Source organism: Scomber japonicus, chromosome 11 (genome assembly GCF_027409825.1).
Source record: "Scomber japonicus isolate fScoJap1 chromosome 11, fScoJap1.pri, whole genome shotgun sequence".
NCBI lineage: Eukaryota > Metazoa > Chordata > Actinopteri > Scombriformes > Scombridae > Scomber > Scomber japonicus.
In genome coordinates, this window is record NC_070588.1 from 23,901,602 (window position 1) to 23,919,771 (window position 18,170).

The 18,170-nt window shown below is 38.5% G+C and overlaps 2 protein-coding genes across 2 annotated transcripts; both read right to left on the reverse strand.

Moving 5' to 3' along the window:
* Window positions 1-291: 291 nt before the first annotated feature.
* Window positions 292-11,483, reverse strand: efhc2 (EF-hand domain (C-terminal) containing 2). The gene is made up of 15 exons (XM_053328276.1): window positions 11,442-11,483; window positions 10,787-10,975; window positions 10,387-10,537; window positions 9,913-10,136; window positions 8,179-8,430; window positions 7,324-7,431; window positions 6,398-6,536; window positions 5,412-5,577; window positions 5,148-5,290; window positions 4,498-4,694; window positions 4,205-4,338; window positions 3,668-3,862; window positions 2,513-2,605; window positions 2,126-2,225; window positions 292-420 (listed from the first exon to the last, which is right to left on the reverse strand). The coding sequence occupies exons 1-15, from the start codon at window positions 11,481-11,483 to the stop codon at window positions 292-294; spliced, it is 2,262 nt and encodes a 753-aa protein (XP_053184251.1).
* Window positions 11,484-11,933: 450 nt separating this feature from the next.
* On the reverse strand, window positions 11,934-15,988 carry fundc1 (FUN14 domain containing 1). Its single transcript, XM_053329292.1, has 5 exons — window positions 15,896-15,988; window positions 15,267-15,420; window positions 13,920-13,995; window positions 13,685-13,813; window positions 11,934-12,755 (listed from the first exon to the last, which is right to left on the reverse strand). Exons 1-5 carry the CDS (start codon window positions 15,966-15,968, stop codon window positions 12,678-12,680), a joined length of 510 nt encoding a protein of 169 aa, XP_053185267.1. The 5' UTR covers window positions 15,969-15,988; the 3' UTR covers window positions 11,934-12,677.
* Window positions 15,989-18,170: the final 2,182 nt, after the last annotated feature.

Genomic DNA, 18,170 nt, shown 5'->3' on the forward strand with positions numbered 1-18,170 from the left:
AAGCATCTGTGTTCTCAATTTTCCCCCCTAAAGCGTCAATTTTCCAGTTAACTGGATTATGTTAGCTTGTGCTTGAACGAACCATTACGGTTAAATTATTCATATATAAGAAAACAAACAACAAATTGTGCGCACAGTTTGCACCTACCCCCCGTAGTTTTACACATCTCCATTATAAACACAATAAAAAAACAGATGTCGGTTAGCTCATGTGCCATGTTCTTTAATTAAGGAGTGAGTAGGATGTGTTTGAGTTAGTGAGGCAGAATGGTTTCACCTCCTCGTGTGAGTCTATGTGGAGGTGGCGGCTGTTGGGTCACTGTTGGTGGAGATGCTGATGAATACGTCATGCAGCAGGGCAGAGTAGTTGACGACTTTCATTGCAGACTCTCTGTCTTCAAACTTCAGGTTCAGATCAAACTGGAGACGACAGGAACACTCAGCTTACTAAACAACATTAAAATACTTGTTGCCAATAATTTATCTCTCAGTCCCAACTTTGCTTTTACTGTTCATTAAATACCTTTTAATACTATAACTGTGTTATTGTGTGTATGTCAAAGATCTCTGTTTCATGTACTTTAAACATTTTGAGAAGCACATTAAATTGCCAGTGTTTATCTAATGTTCTGTGTGAATAACAGACTTGTTGATTTAAAAAGTAGGGTTGTCCTTGTCCTCCATCACAGCAGTTAAACCTCATACCCTGGAAACAAAGCATCTTTTTGAGACTAGTGCACAAGAGGCAATATAAACAAGTAGAAATAACATGAAAATTAGCAATACTAAAATGTATATGGATTGCAGCAAAGGAACCAGTCAGTCAATCTGGGCCAATCAACACGACATTCCTGTCAAGTCTTCACTATGAGGCAGAATATTTGTGACATCTTGCAGCACGAGGTTCACGGGTGATTTTCTATCTTCTTGGGAACTTTTTGAAGAAGGCAGAGCAGCTGAGCAGAGATTGAGACACTGTTTTGGGTTTAGAATGCAGTGAGGCAAAGCGCAACTGGAAACCAGTGACAGAGGAAAATTTACAATCGAGTAAGCGCTGGGTTCGGCAGACACACACACACACACACACACACACACACACACAGACACACACACACACATAGATTCAGTCCACTCTCATTCTGTTGTTTGCCAATAATAACAGATTGATCTGAGAGGAGCTGAAAATATTGATATTTTAAATGTAAATTAAAAATCCATCTATTCAGTCTGACTCTATTTAGTGTTTTAGAATTATATTTATTTATATTTCATTTTTATTTCAGCACCATTTTACTGTTGATTTATTCATTTATTTCATTGTTTTACTAACTATTTATTTTGTGTAGTATTTAATTATTTCATTTTTGATTGTTGTTTTTATTGCTTGAATTATTGTTTATTATCATAAGTACCCATCTTTTATCATTGTTTTATTCAAATTCATGTTTTTTTGCTTTTTAGTTGTTTTGGTGTGCATTCGTCTCTGAATCCATTTAACATCCTATGTTTTGCCAGATGCTTGTAAAGCACTATGAATTGCATTTGATTTGTTTGAAAGGCCCTGTATAAATACAGTTAGACTGATTGATAAATTGATTGATTGATTCTGTACGTGCTGGCCTCCCCTCGTTGTCATGCCATTATGAGTATCTCTCCTGCTCACCTGTTTGAGTTTAGATTTGGCTGCGGCATAGCATGCAACATCGACATTACATTACAAATGCAAGAAAGAAGAACAAAGAAGCTACTTACTTCCTTTCCGACCACCTCTGTGTGTGTGTGTGTGTGTGTGTGTGTGTGTGTGTGTGTGTGTGTGTGTGTGTGAGTGTGTCTCTCTCAAGTCATTTTCCATGCACAATAAATTGTTCTTGTGTCCTTTTTTACCGTTTCTTTCCACTCACTTGATTCTACTTTTGGCTCACTTACACACTGAGTCATCACAGATAAGATGTAAGATGTAGATTGATTTTCAATTACAGCTATTTAAAAATCTCTGCACACACTGTAAAATCACTTACTGTGCTTTTCCAGATTCACTCTCATTTAAAAAGTTACTCTTTTTTTCTCTGTCCTCTTTTTTTGCTGCTTTTATCTTATAAGCATTACTGACATTCCTCTCTCTTACCTTTAAGATGTCTTCAGGCATTACTGGGGGAGCAGGGTGCTCTATCCAGTTAATACCAGCCAGGAAGGCGTGGTAGTCAACCTCCTCCCCATCAGCAAACCTACAGCAGACATGCATCCACATTAAAAATGGATGTACATATTAATAAAAAAACCTCTAAATAACATTGCAATAAAGATGCAGTAGCTCCAGTAGTTCGTTTTTCAGTGGTATTAATCTTGAATACTGCTTCAGAGATTTTTCATGTATGCCAAGAAAAATATCCGGGCAGAGAACTGGCCTATATTTTATAATCAGTGGAAATAAATAATTCAGAATCATCCTAAAAAAGCTGTGGGACCTTGAACTGTTCTAACCCGAACAAGGCTGTGATTAGTGGGTTCTTACTTCCTAAGCAGACATCCGAGCAGGTTCTCAGGCAGGGGAAGCTGGAAGGCCTTACAGATGGTCCTTGTCTCTTTGGTGGAGAGACGGCCGGTTCTGGAGACATAGGTATCCAACATGAGAAAAAAAAGCCAAGAGGCCCCAGTTGTCATACTGCTGTAGGGGTTTGGACCCACATCAAACTTCTTGTCTGTTTTGTAGTGGGATATTTGAATGATGCTCAAAGAAAATACATAAACTTTTATAGAGGCTTGAATCTACTTTAAATTGGAAATAATCCACACTTGCATAATCTGGATATTTTAATAACCTTATAAGAACCGCTGAGCAGTATGTCATAGTCATCATTGTCAGGGCAGCAAATAATCCATCAGCAGCAATATGAGTTGGCCTTATTTAAAAAAATGCTACCACTCTTATACTGTATCAATATATTATTTATAGAAAATGCCCATAACTGAATTTGTGTAAGGACGATGAGTGTGTGAAACAGAGGATGCTTGTCCTCTATGCCCACAGTTGTTTTCCACAGTGATGCCAGACATTCTTGTCACGCCATGTTCATTACAGGGATGATGATGAACAATCTCACACTAACTGAGTGTGTCAACACGGCCACATAAACAGACAAGGCAGCTTGACCTTGTGGCACCGTTGACCATTCATTTGCTTCAGATAACCCTAACCCATGTTACAGGTCTCTTGCATATGGGTGTAAGGATTGTATGTAGTGTACATTAATTACAGATATGAAAGGGAGAGAGAGCAGAGTTTTGAAAAAGTGAACTCAGTATTGAGAAATGTGTGTAACCAATTGTAAAAAACTGTAAACATGGGATTTTATGCACCGAAAGGAAGCTAAGAAGGAAGGCGACAGATGGGAAGAAACACAGTGAGAAACCAAGTGTGTGTGTGTCCTTTCTGGCCTGCAAAGCTACATGCCATACAGGTCTTTTGGGTCCATCTGGTTCCAATGCTCCACTCTTGCACTGCTGGAACTAATCGTTGCTCTGAGATATGGGGCCACTGGCTGCACGATTGATGTCTTGTTGTGACGCTATCTGCCTGTGTGTGTGTGTGTGTGTGTGTTCCTGTTGCAACAGTATTTTTTCTAAAGCAAACATCTGTGTGTTTTCCTGTGTGTGTGCACCCGCCTACTTGTGTCGGTCGTTGTGTGTGAAGGCTTTGGCCATCTCAGGGAGCTCTTCGAAGTTCTTCTTCTTGAGGATATCCTGGCCCACAGCCAGCATCAGCCCTATGTCCACTTCAGGCTGCTCTCGTGCTGAGAAACATCGGCCCAGCACCAGCACCTCATGCTCTGACAGCCTGCACTCCAGACCTGTCAGCAAGCCCCTGTGGTGCATGCAATTACACATGTACACAGAGAAAATAACACACACAAACGACATGAGTGTCTCTCTCACACATCTTCATTGGCAAAGAACAGATACAGAGTTTGAATTACTGATATAATTAGTATCTCTATTTCAATATCAAATTTTACTGTGACACTGTTATTAATGGTTGTGCTAATGTATAATTATTATTAGCATTGTGCTGTTAATTGGAATTACACTTTATCATCAACATCTGAGTACATGTGAAGGTTTTGGGTCATCATATCTTACAAGTTAGATCTTATATATATTGAATGGACCTGAATTTGACCTTTTTTTTTTTGCTCTGCTAATTTACCTGAGTGACTCATATGAGATGAAGCCAGTGTTGCTGGGGTCACAGAGAGTCAGAAACTTCCTGATCTCACTCTTTTTCTCCTCCGGAACCGAACGTAGTTTACTGAGGATGTTGCCTATGTTGGCTTTGGGGAACTTTAAACAATCACACACACACACACACAACCATGCAATCTTTAATCACCTAGAGTTCAGTAACACTAAATGAAAAGATCACTGTTTGATAGCAATACACAGCTAACAACTGATGGTTTTGTAGGTTGAACAAAGACACGCTCCACCTCTAGTTCTCACCTCTTCAGCATGTTGCTCCATGTAGTTTAAGGTGTATTCATCTGCATCCACAAGTTGGAAAGGCTTGTTGTTGATGCAAAGGGTAGCTCCAACATACAGATCCTGAGCTGTAAAGTACTCAGACAGCTGGCTCTTAAACAGCTCCTGGCCTGGCTTCTTTACACGACCGCGCTCCAGAAACTTACCCCCGAGCACACCTGGTACACAACATGTGAGAGAGAAGAAAGAAGTGTGAGCAGTTCTTTCTGCTGAAACATTATTGGTTCTTTTAGATTGACTAAAAATGAACATAAATAACCTTTTAAATATGTTCCAACTCATAAATTCAGTTAAGTCTAAACTGAATTAAAATTTCTACTCATCGTTTTATTTTACATCATTGGTTGGATATTTCATTTTGGAGGCATGCTAAAAAGTCCCTTAAGCCATGACATACTATTCATCTCGCACTGTAATAAATACTTTCAAATGCTGATTTACACTGATTGGAAAATTTCCATCCTTGAAAAAAGTAGGTCTATGAGCTAAATGTCATCTGTTTTGAAACGATTCTGGAAATGGAAACTGAATCTGACAAATCAAATGCTTGCCACGAGAGTAATAGATTTGTATCTGAAGTCCTGGGAGCAGTTTGGTCCAAATGTTTCTACCTGAATTCTTCTGTGGGCGTTCAAACACACTGATGGAGTCATCACAGAGGTGGAAGGAAATGACGAACACCCTGTCTCTGTCAATTTCATCGGCCGTCACGATCTTGGCGCGGAAACTCAGCACATTACCGTCTAGGCCACATCTAGGGGGACATAAACACACAAGAGATGGGGGCCACTGATACACACACAAATACACACTCACACACAGACAAATATTTCAGTGTGTAATTTGATTGTGACTGTGACTACAAGCTATCCAACCTGTCTTTCTCCATAAATTTGCGGAAATCTTTCTGTGGAGGCTTGGGCAGCAGGCCCTTGCAGGAGCTTAGCGAGTCCTCCTCTGAGCCAAAGCCGTTGTAGGGGGGCATATGCCTCGGGGGTTTTGGGACTTGGGGGGCTTTATACTGCACTGGGGTAAAGTCCTCTGAGAGGAGGAAGGAGAAAGAAAAGACAAAACACTTAAAAGAAGAAAGACATCCAGTAGGAGAGCTGAAATGATCAGAGGGCGGCAAGTAATCCATCCATGCAGGAGCACAGCGGCCAGGGTTGACGGTGACCCTGTGATGACCTCTGACTGCTGAGAGTCAGACAGGACCTTCCATCACATTGGCCTGTCACTGGGGGCTCCCCCTGGTTTACTACTGTGACTAATGCAGCGAGCCCCAAAACCTGCCCAGGGTGGCAGACACAACCTGGCCCAGCTTGGGTTACTCCTGCTGGGGAGCAGTGTGCCTTTTGTGGTCCCCAGTGCCCCTGACTGTGGAGGCAGGGAGAAATACCAGCACTGGAGGGCCCTAGTATCTTATGTCGGTCAGACAGTGGTGCTGAACCCTGTTATTGCTTCTATGTAGAATATCCATTAATCACAAACTGACTGAGGGGACTAGAACATTACATACAGGCTACAAAAGGGCACCTAAATATTCTGTTAAAGTGGCATCTTCACCTCTTGTCACTTTAGTTATTGTCAAAATTGCAGTATGAACAAATATTTCATGAGTGAAACATTTTCTGTGCTGCAAGTCTCAGGCTTCAGAAGGTTCAAGCCTTTGATGAGCCTTGCTCTTACTGCCCCCAAGTGGTCAAACTGATGTAATGCAGGCATGAACTAAAGACTACAACTGCCACATGATGAGGAAAAGATTGTGAATTATCAAATTGCGTCAGGTTTGCTTTTTTTGTACAGATGCTAACATTTATGAAACTACTCACAAATGAATTAATCACATGACAATAGTAGTTACCTATGCCATATTTGGAGCGGTAGTAGTCTTTGGTGAACTCATCACTGTCAGAGATAAGCACTCTCCTGCCCCACACATTCACCTCCTCACCGAGCATCAGATCACAGTCCTTATAAAACTCCTCATGCACAGCTCCTGTCTGCAGTAACAAAAAAGAGAGGGGAAGACCACCAGATCTGAGAAAACACTTATTGAAGATATCAAATTTAGCTAAACTAACACTTTCTTGAGAAGTTGCATAGCTGTTAAGAATCAGTGTGTTCAAATGTGTGAATGTTGAGTTTCTATGCACTATGTAGCCAAAAGTATGTGGACACCTGAGTGTTATATCCATATTAGAGTGTTGAATATCTTATTCCATAACCAACTGCTGTTATAAAATGCCTCCACTGATCTGGGAAGGATTTCAACAAGACTTTGGAAACTGTCTGCAGGGATTTGTTCCCATCCAGCTGAAAGAGCATTAACAAGATTGGGCAGTAATGCTGGGTGATAAGACCTGGCTCACAAACAACACAAACAATTCATCCTAAAAGGTGTCTGACAGGGATGAGGTCAGTCAAGTTCTTCATCACCAAAGTCAGAAAATAATTTGCATGGGGGTATTGTTATTTTGAAACAGGAAATTGCCACAAACTTAGAAGCTCACTATTTTGTAAAATATGAATGTATGCTGTAGCATTAAGATTAGGGAACTAATATTTCCCTAAATTGGACTGGGGTTTCTACATACTTTTGGTCATGTAGTATAGCTTGTTTGATCCTTACTGCCGGTACTGCAACCTCTAGGTTACAGGACCATCTCCCTTGTTGCCATGTCACTTTGAGATCCCTCAAATATAATTTCATTTTTCAATTATAATTTTCTCTACTTGTTTTGATGTCAGCATGATATTTAGTGTGAAAGTGGCTGAGACAGGACATACTTTGAGGCTGTCCAGTATGAAGCGTTTTCCCTGACTCTCGGAGGCGAACACATTGAGCACTGTGCGATCTGTGAGTGCTCCGGGCTGCTTAATTTGTGTTGGACCGAGCTGTAAAGAAATAACAACCAATGGCAGAAAAAAGCAGAAACTGTTACACAAAAGACATTATACAACATCCTTACAAAACTGACCATTCTACACGCAAACACAGATGCACACACCTTGAATTTACTGGAAGACAGAGAAATGGAAGAGGGGGGTGAGAGAAGGAGAACATGACGTAAGGCAGACTGACAGAATAAAGAAGTGATCTGTCATTAAGGGGGTGATGATTTCTTATTGGATGATGGATTCTGGCCAATCTTTAGGGCTGACATTTAATGAAAGCCAACAGAATAAACAAAATTACTGGACTGAAAACAAACACACACACACACACACACGATTGAGGCCTGGCTATCTTTCAAGATGAATTAGGCTTCAGTCAGTAACTGGAGGAGAAAGTCAAAATGCTTGAGGGGGACTCGATGCTACAGCATTCCTGTCAGAGTGAATGAGGGCTTGGTGGAGGGAGGGATGGTGGGAGAGCGAGATGAAAAGAAGTCATCCAACCAGAAGGAGAGGCACTGCAAGCCTCTCAAAGAACCACCGCAAAAATATGCTAATGGACAAACATTCATGTATAACCCACATTTTCCTTACATTCCTTGCAAATTTATCAAATTTTCAGACTTTTCCTGTCTGGGATTTTTCTTCTAAACTCTAAACTATTCATGAATTTCTATGACCTTAAATTCATCTAATATTCATAGCCCAGGAGACTCTTTTTGAAGAGTTCCTTTCATGATGCCTCACCTTAGGCAGTTTGCTGCGGCGGAGGAATTTGGGCACACTATCTCTGCCAGAGTTTGGGGGGATGACCTCATGGATCTCTATGGTGTCATCAGCCAGGTAGTAGTGCAGTATGAGCTCCCGCAGGTCCCCGAACACAGTCTCTGTGTCATCCCAGAAGCAGAAGAAGCGCAGGACTTTGCGGTCATGGTCCAAGAACTGCTTCAGAGTGTCACGTCTCTCATATGGCCGAAGTGGCCTCATACTTTTATCAATCTGGATGAGGGAACATGTGAAATAAGAGAAACGGATGCCATCAAACATGCATATGAGACCTAGAATCTTTTAAACATTTTATTTTACCTCAACTTCTGTCTGTCCATGTGTACTGTCTCTCCACACCAATTAAAAAAAGCTTTTTTGTTTTGGAAATAAATTTTTCTTTAAGGTTAGGTATTAATGTTTTTTAATTGGGCATCACCATGCACACGGCAGCAGTGTTGGAATGATGAGTTGATTAAATAATTACTTGTTCCAAAAAAATTAAAAATACAAAACTACAAAAACAAACCTCTAATTAATTGATGGTTGAAGTGATTAAATGTTCCCAAAAATCCAAAATATTTTTAGGCTCCAGCACCATCAGTGTGCTTTATATAATTAAATACTTTAATTAATATACTATAATATGGGACAAAATAGATAGCTTTAAAACATCAGTTTTAAATGTCACTGTTAGATTCTTATATACTAAATTATTGATCAAATATTTAAAAACAGATTAACAAATGTATTTACAGTAACTATTTTTAATTGTGTCACTAATCAGAAAGAGTTAAATTCCTAATGTCTCTTTATTTGGAGTGGCATAACATTTTTCAGTTTTTTTGAGTATTTTTATTTTGGTTTTACAGTTTTTCTCGATTGCTATCACATTTCTAGAAATGTTGCTGCATTTCAAAAAGTCTAAACACAAATGCATAACTGCACACTTACCTTCACAAACTTAAAGCGTTCATGTCAAAATCATACTCTCCCCTCAAAACTAATTTTACATGTGAATCAAAGTATGCCTTCACATATTCACACAAAAGACGTACAATACAGCCATTACAGACTATGACCGAATGAATAATGGCACTTATGCTTTTCCCCCAGAAGAACCTCTTTACATGATGGACACAATATAAATACACAACATCAAAAATATGAATTCCTTAATGTACTGTAGAATAATACACCGACACTGAGTGAAAAAGTAAACATACTGTAAAAATATGCAACTGATGCAGAACGTAGAATACAGTGAAACAATTTCCATATATTTACCAGCATAAATCAATTTTTTTTTAAAAACGTGTTTGTACAATAAAAAAACAATAACTTTTATTCTGCCTCAGGTCTTTATGGAGCCATTGTTTTAAAACAATTGATGGGACCCACAGCTCTTTATCTATCTATCCTGAGCTTCCACCTGGAGAATTGTGTGTTAACTAGGTTCCAGCTGTGATGACTTGAGTTAATGATATTGAATGCCAGCACTTTCTAAATGAGGCCATGAGTAAAAACACGATATAGTGTTTATAGTTTTGTGAAATTGAGTCTTTCATTTGGTAGATGGCATCATGGTTTGGGATTCTTAGTCAATAAGCTCAGTTATAGTGTGTAAGCCATCAAGAAAACGTGAATTCATGTTATATTCAATACTGGATTCTGTAATGCCTGAAGAGAACAAAAGGATCTAACTCTGAAGCCTACCTTTTCACGTAGGTTGCTGTAAGGATCATCAGGTACAGTGGTAGGGTCATTTAAGCGCACCCCAAGTTTTGTGAGAAAATTCTTTGTAAATGGGTCACAGTTAGTCACAGTGAATATGTGAGAGTACAGCACCATCTGTTGGTTAAGGTTGAAATGGAAAATGTTGAAGAATTGGTCATCGTTTGGGGGAGGCAGTGGGATACGCTGACGACGAATAATTGTTCCTGTCACAGAGAACAACATTACAGCATTGATTAAAAAAAAGGTTTTAAACTGCTTGTTATATCTCAGTGGAGGGTAATTTTTGTGTACTTTGGCAAATTTATCATTCAGTCGACTGTAATATTGAATGCAGAAAAGGGATTTTCCCGACAAAGCTACAATTTGAAATCATGCACGAACAAAAAAACATTTTCATTTGAGCAACAGTCACAATAGGTTCCCAGTAATATAGCAGTAACCATCCCTTTTCACCTTGAGGGATGCCACTGTTCTTGTACTCCGGCTCCACCACCTGTATAGTATCATCCTCCATGTAGAAGTAGATCCTACACTTTCTGATTCTGTATGTCTCGTTCTGAGCCTGAGGCACAGCTTCCTGAAAATATGCTTCAAAACACAGAGCCTGAAGGAACAAAGTGGGTTTTTTTGTGAATGAGACTGACCAAATTACAGCTGGAATACATGTTATAAACACCATATAAACTAATTATTAGCATTTCAAGATTTCTTTGATGACTTATCAGTAAGTGAAAATATTAAATGCTAATGCAGGGTTGGTAAAAACAGTTTTTTTTATAAACTATATACACAATGTCAATGCACACTAACCCTAACCCTAACCCAGTGATCAGGGAGTGAAAAGACAGTTCACCTGTTTGTCAAAGGCCACCCATGATGGTAAATCACTGCCCTCTCCTTTGGGGTAGACAGAATACTTTGGTTTAATCTTCTGGCCGATTAACAGCTCTCCTCCAATGCCTGGCTTCTCAGACCCCACAAGCATAGGGACTCCATTAGAGTAGTCAAAATGTTGGGATTTGTGGAATCTCTCCTTTGCCAGCTGGAGCAGAAAAGGGAAACTCTTCTCAACTGTCAAGTCACTGTTATGTGGAAGTCTATGAAAATGTAACTTTTCAGTGATCTTTTCAGCTCATAACAGAAAATAATTATTTTAATGATGCTGAACATGATACTAACTCCTAGGTCCAAGTGCGTACAAAGCAAGGAGGGACATAAGGTTAGCTTAGTGGTAATTTAAAAATAATAATGGCACAAATGTTTTTTTTCTAAAGGTCTGTTTTGTCCTTTGTCACTTCTTACTAACAACTATTTATTCATCAATAATCAACACTTCTTATCAACTCATATAATTTATTAATATAACATATTACCCTAGCGAATTAAATAACTAAATAAAGCTACATAGTTAGCAGTTCCGTAAAGCTATGTTAGGTCTATTTTAGGTACTGCCCAGTGCCCTCCTGACCTCAGTCAAATCAAATGTATGTCAAATAAACCAAACTTACGTGTTTATTGGGAGAATTACCAGGTAGAAACGGTAGAGCCATGGTGGTAATATTAATAAGTTAATGAGTTTGTCTCCCCTCAACTCAGTGGGCTTGAATTTTCAACAGTCTGTTGTTGGTAACCATGGAAACGCTTTATTTAGGGGCGTCTCCTAGCAACGTTCGTAGCAGATGGAACCAGTGAAATATTAGCTAGGACCTTTTAACTAAATTTTTATTAAGATCCTACCACAAAATAACTGCCTGAAATACTCATTCTGAAGAGACAAGTACTTCAGGCTACCTCTATCAATCTTTCCTAGAAACGCACGCATTTTTATAAATTCTAGCCATTTTTATTTCTTAAACAAATAAACTGTAAAGCATAATTTTATGTACTGTTGAATTATACACAGATATCTGTGGAAAGTTCTGATAATAACCATAATAACATGCTACAACTTAAAATCAATCAAGTCATACATAAAAAGGCATGTCACAAAATAAATGATAAACAGTTCAACAGATTTTTATTTGTTCAAACTTACATAGTAGACAAACCACAGCCTTCAGCACCTCAACCTTCAATTTATTGCTTAACAAAACACATTAAAAAAACAAAGAGATGCAGGGGAGGCTGACCCGTCGGACATGTAGCACCTCTAAAAGAGGTATAGCAAAACCACATCTCTCAGCACTTAAGAATAGCATTCAAGTTTTAGCTCTGAAGATGATTGACTGATTGATTGATTGACTGACTGATTGATTAAGATGTCTGGTATTGACAAAATCAACAGACTTCTTTGGACATCACCAGCCATGTGAATTTGAGTTAAATATCTACATGCACTTAACTGATTGGCTTAACGCACAACAAGGGACATCAATAACAGTGCAAAACCTTACATAGTGGTACTATGTTGGTTTGATAAAAATAAATACATACAAATTTACAACATTCTGATGACCTTTAAGCTTTGCATGATATGTGCTAATTACTTGGCCAGGAATATGGAGTGCTTTACGGGGTCTAACCAAGAAGTCCCACATCCATACTGACATGTGTCATGTGGAGGTCCAGTATTAAAGTTGACAAAAAGGGTGTGCAGCTTATGTAGAAACACATAGCTACAAGCTAATGGGAAACTGATAGCTTGCTGTCAACACATTTAACAACCACAGAGCAATAATTTATCACTTTTCCCTAAAGTTTTTCATGACATCAAAGTAATACAGACTCTTCTCATTCGGCAAAATCTAGGATGCCAGGCCGAGCAGGAAACCTCCGACGAAACCACTTGTGACAACAATGTTTTTCTTCACAAACTCTGTGGACTGAAAAAGACAGAAACTGTGTTTCAGTATATAAAGTATTTACACTTTGTGACAGACATGAAACTCACATTCAAATGCAGCAGTTAGGCTTTGTTTCAAACCTACTAAAGCAGGAACATCCGGTAGAAAGTGTGCTTTCACACAAGTGTAGATTAACACTCTTGGCATGATGGAAGAAATAGCTCAAAGATATGAGCCTCAAGCTGAATGTGAAGTAAATATAGGAGGGCTGAAAGTCCAGGATCCTTGAATAGCTTGTTGGGAATTATTCTATAGCTATATTATTCTATGGCCAAATCCCAAAACAGTCCCTACCCACTACCACTTCATCACCAAGTGTCTCTCCAAATCAAGTAACACTTGAAGCTATGGAGGGCACTTCTAATGAAGGGGAAGGGTATAAATGGATAGCCAAATTATGAGATGTGTTTGCCACTCTACCGGAACAAGGAAGCAGCCATCACCATGGCAACGGCTGAACGCTGTGCTTGCATGGTTGTTATGCTATTTCACACTTTATGAGAGGCGAGGATAGCTGTTTGCAGAAGACCAAAGTGTCTACAAAATGTGGCAGCATTGTTGTATCAGCAAGAAGTAACTACTGCACTGCCTGCACCGATGCAGACTCTCTAAGGAATTCACAGTCTACTTACCCTCCACGCTAATTTGACCGGGATGGCCCTCAATATGGCGAACCTTCACATGAACACGCAACCGAAGGGGTAATGGAAAGAGTGAGGGGATAGGGGCTAGTTTGGGATTGGGCCTACATCTGTTATATGTTATATAATATGGAAATTTAACAGTACCTTTAAAAAGTTTAGCATCTGACCAACATGAAAGGATGAAAACACATTCTTTCAAGAATGAAAGCAAAGTTTGTGTGTTAGGCAATCAAAACAAAGAAATGTTGAGTGTTGAGGCCTCACCTTCTCGACAAATGTGTTAAGTTCTGGACCTGCTTGTTGGGTGCCCTTCTTTAATTGCTTCTTAGCTTTGTTGACATCCTTCTCTACTCTCTTCCAGTCCACTTGAATATATCCACTGTTGTTGGCTATCTAGAGAAAGAGACAGACAAGAGAAAGTTAGATGAAATTGTTTTACTCTGTTGAAAGGTTTAAGCCAGAGTGCCAGACATTGTTATGCTTTGCAATAAAAGAATACCTGCAGCAACAGAAGACCTCCCCCTACAGCTGTAGCAGCAACCTTTCCAACCTTCTGGAAGAGATATCCGGCACACCTTTAAAAAAAATAATAAATCAGGGACAGAATGTGAGGGTTAAACTAACATAACGACTTCAACTGCCATTAAATGAACACTACAGTGTTTGTGTAACAGTGAATCGCCCCCACATCTTATGTCCAACCCAGCCATAGTTTGGTATGATACCCCTAATGCACAGTTTTCACATTTAAGGATAAAGATTACTAAACTGGTTTTTACAAGTGATAGCAAAAGGGGGATTAGTCTTTCTCAGTTGAATTAAAGCATCAGCAGCATACTGAATGTACACAGTATATTCTCCCAGGCATTATGCTGCTGTAGCCCGCTCCATTCACAAGTACAGATGAAGTAAAGGAGATACATGGGACATGATGAGAGAAAGTTAAACCAGAATATATTCCAAGGCCACGGGGAACATGTCTGATGTATCTAATTTAGTATTGGGCTATTTTTAGACTCAGAATCATATCTATTGGCCATGCATGTTTACTCATACAAGGACAGAAGGTTCAGTGGCTCTCAATGTACTTCCACAAAATAACAACACAACAACCTTTAGAAATATATATAAGAAAGGATTAGACAATATACAGGTGAAACTACTGTTTCCAACCAAGTGAAAAGTGCAATGAGTGCTGAGATAAATATTAAAAAATAAATTATATGTTAATATATAATACAGCCAGACGGATATACTGATCAGTCAAATTTATCAGCCAGTATTGGCCTATCACTGATATATCAGTCAGTGTATATGTCTCATATACATAATTTTTTTTAAAGTTATGTAAACATTTTATGTATATTTGATCCATGATTTTGTTCTGTTTTTCTTTATAGTAATTTACATACATTAAATTCCCAGTGAAATGTACTCTTTCAGTGCACTGATGTCACTTTATATAATATTGTTAACATCATTTTATATAATATTGTTAAACTGTAAAATGCCCCCATTACATATTTATCACAAGAGTTTGATAACCACATTTTATTTGATATATCTATCAGATTTTTTTACACCCTAGTATCAGTATCAATCTCAGAAATCAAATATCAGTCAGGCCCTACTTTAAAGTCTACAGTCTGTTCAAATATGCAGTAATGATCAAAATGTAACATTTTATACTCAATAAATATGTATAATTTGTAGATACAGTGGGTATTTCTAGCCAGTGATAAGGTTTATTTTGTCATGTATGTTATGTATCCATAGAGACGTGTGAGGGAAAGTTAAAGAGCACGACGTGAAGGTCACACAATGAATTTCCAATGACAATACTCACCATCCGCTCACCCCCCCTATGGCTATCTGTGTGGCCACAGAGTACTTCTCTGCTACTGGGCCAGAGTTTTTTCCAAAAACACGACTCCACCATCGCTGGCGTTTGGCGTATTCTGTCAGGTCTACAACCTTGTCGTAAACCTCCTCTTGCAGATCTTAAAGTAAATGGAAAAACACAATAACAGTGTAGTTAGCAAGCAAGGGTTTCCCTGCAATGGTAAATGGCTAAACAATGTAATACTAGCTATTTAAAGTTAATTGGTCAAAGTACCACGATCGTTAACAACATGATGAAAGGTTTATAGCATTCTGTATAATTTTAAATATTAACATCGCAGGGTTTTCATCACGATAGAGGTAGCGTTAACTTAATTTTTAGCTACAGTGGTAACTTGATAAAAGTTTTGGGGCCTAATAGCTAGCATTATCATCCAACTGCAGCAGCAGCGACGTTACGTATAAACGCGACACGAGTGTGAACCAGACTGTATCGGCTTGAACGTAAAGTTTCTTTTCATACACACATATAAGGTGAAAGTTAAAGAACACGCTCGTCGTCTGTTTAATGCTTAGACTATAGCTGGTGTCCCGGACCAGACTGAGATGTCATTAGTTTTCAGGCCTACTTACCCTTGTCGCTGTTCGCCATTTTGGATACGACTGGTCTGTCCTCAGCTGCCTGCACGTCCGGCGTCATTTGCATAATTTGTATGGTCGAAGAAAAAGAGAAACTAAGGCAGAGCGAGGTCTGCCTATGAAATAATATTTTTATTTACACATTCTTAGCACTCACTCAAATATTAACAACACCGATAATAGCAATTGCTGCACTTAGGCTATATTAGATAGAGTTTTTTGGAATGGGAAAACTTAAAGGGGACCTGCACCAATTTTACACATTAATGTCTGTTTACAGGTCTTGTAAAGTCCTACAGCGGGTGTGAAAATAGTTTATTAAGCCTTTTGTGGCTCCAAGGGGACCTGTGTGAAGTCTGATCGTGTATTTAGCCTGCTCTTCATCTTTTCTTGAGAGTAGCAGCTAGGGGTTCAACTTGTAGCCTGTGCATTGAGTGAATCAAGTCGAGGTAAATTGTGGGTAATGTAGACACATGGTATAGTCACAAAAGACAAATGGATACCTTTCATATGGAACTGATGGCAGAGACTCCATGTTTACGACTTGCAAGTGTTCTACATCATCATCAACTCAAGACAGCTGTATGAATACTGAGTTGGTTGAGTGATGGCTAAAAATACTGTGCACTGACAACACAGCTACATCCATTAAATGTATAGACTTAATCACCATGAACAATGGACTTGAATAAAAGCTTATTTTATGCAGCTGGCCTTCTGGTCGTTTTTTTCTTAATATCATTACTTACCTTAAACAACCGTATAGTTCATTTTACCCCCTAACCAACATAACTTAAGGTGGTGTACTGTTGATGATGGGACCATTTTGTTGTTTGGTGGAGTGGAAAACTGGACATGGAAAAAGACATTTTCGGTGTAGCTACAATGGTGTTTGATTGCACATTTAATGTAAATTGCACAGGTAATTAAAAATTTCCCTTAGGTGTAACACATTTTGGGAAAATGTTTTGTTGAGCCTCAACAATCAAAATGCCACAACAAGTATGAGTCAGCGTATCAATTGTATTGAATATGTTTAAATGATTTGTGAGGAACAGTCAAGGGCTTATAGTCAGCTGTGTATGTTTTTGATATGCCTATCTTGAAAGTGACATTGTGACCCTTCTGAAATATTGGCCATCCATGTTTGACAAATGAATCCTTGGACCTAAACATTTTTATTCTTGATCCTGTGCCATTATGTGTGGGTTTTCCTGCTTATACTTATACTACATACTAATATTTAATTAGGTCTCCTTTGTTACCAAGTTGGCAGAAATAGTTTGATAAGAGTGTGGTTTCATAGTTTCTTTTTTGTTTGGATTGGTGGAAGAGTGAGCTAAATAAAATACAAAACAATAACATTGCAGCAAAGCAGCAAGCACCTCAAGAGACACTGTTGACAACACACGTCACACAGATCTGGACCACTTACTGACAACAATGCAACAAAAGTAGGCCAGTGTATTACTGTGGTACAATCATTGTACATTCAATACATAATAATTCTCAGATTTAATTTGATTATAGCTTATTGCTCACTATTTGTGTACTCTTACCTTACTTGTTTTCTGATGGCATTGTTACTAATAAACTAGACTTCAAACTCTATCTGTCTATCGATCTATCTATCATCTTTTTGTTTTTTCCCCCTCAATTTTTCTGTAATTACAACAAAAAGGAATAACAACAATTGCAATACAAAAACAGTAAAAATCTACTTTGTACAAACCAGATAAGGTCAAAGTCCTTTAATTGGGAGTCATTTCAGAGTTTAAATTAAATATACATCCTTAAAATACTGAAACTCTTTGTAGCTTTTTGCCCCTCACATTTTCACATTAAAAGCTATACTGCTTGAGTTCAACAACAAACCAATGAAAGCAGGTCTGGATTCGGACTTGGTTTCGATTAGTGGATGTGGAGCTGAATTATATATTTGATATTACTACTGATATTACCCAATGAACACAAAATATGACTTCACTCCAAATACATTATTCTATACATTAGTGGCCGTTTTTCTCTTTATAGATTTGCTTATTTGCGTAAAATAAATTCGAATGACTTCAGTGAAAAATCAAATTAAATATTGTTGCTCTATCTACATGGCAAAAAACCACAGGTATAGTCTATATTTAGGTTAAATCTTTCCAGTATCCATCTAAAAGTACTGTATATGTGCAACGTTGCAACAAGCACCCTTGACAGCCCCCCCACACCCCATATACAAACACGACAGCTATTTTGACCAATCGATTGCTTTAAA

Bases quoted from the DNA above. Each gene is read 5' to 3' on its own strand.
- efhc2 (XM_053328276.1), bottom strand. From the start codon at position 11,483: ATGGCTCTACCGTTTCTACCTGGTAATTCTCCCAATAAACAC. The intron at 7,432-8,178 runs GTGAGGCATCAT...ATTTCTTTACAG, and splicing joins GCCGCAGCAAACTGCCTAAG to CTCGGTCCAACACAAATTAA. The intron at 421-2,125 runs GTAAGAGAGAGG...TGTCGTCTCCAG, and splicing joins TGCCTGAAGACATCTTAAAG to TTTGATCTGAACCTGAAGTT.
- fundc1 (XM_053329292.1), bottom strand. From the start codon at position 15,968: ATGCAAATGACGCCGGACGTGCAGGCAGCTGAGGACAGACCAGTCGTA. The intron at 15,421-15,895 runs GTAAGTAGGCCT...ATTTACTTTAAG, and splicing joins AATGGCGAACAGCGACAAGG to ATCTGCAAGAGGAGGTTTAC. The intron at 12,756-13,684 runs GTGAGGCCTCAA...TGTCTTTTTCAG, and splicing joins TTAACACATTTGTCGAGAAG to TCCACAGAGTTTGTGAAGAA.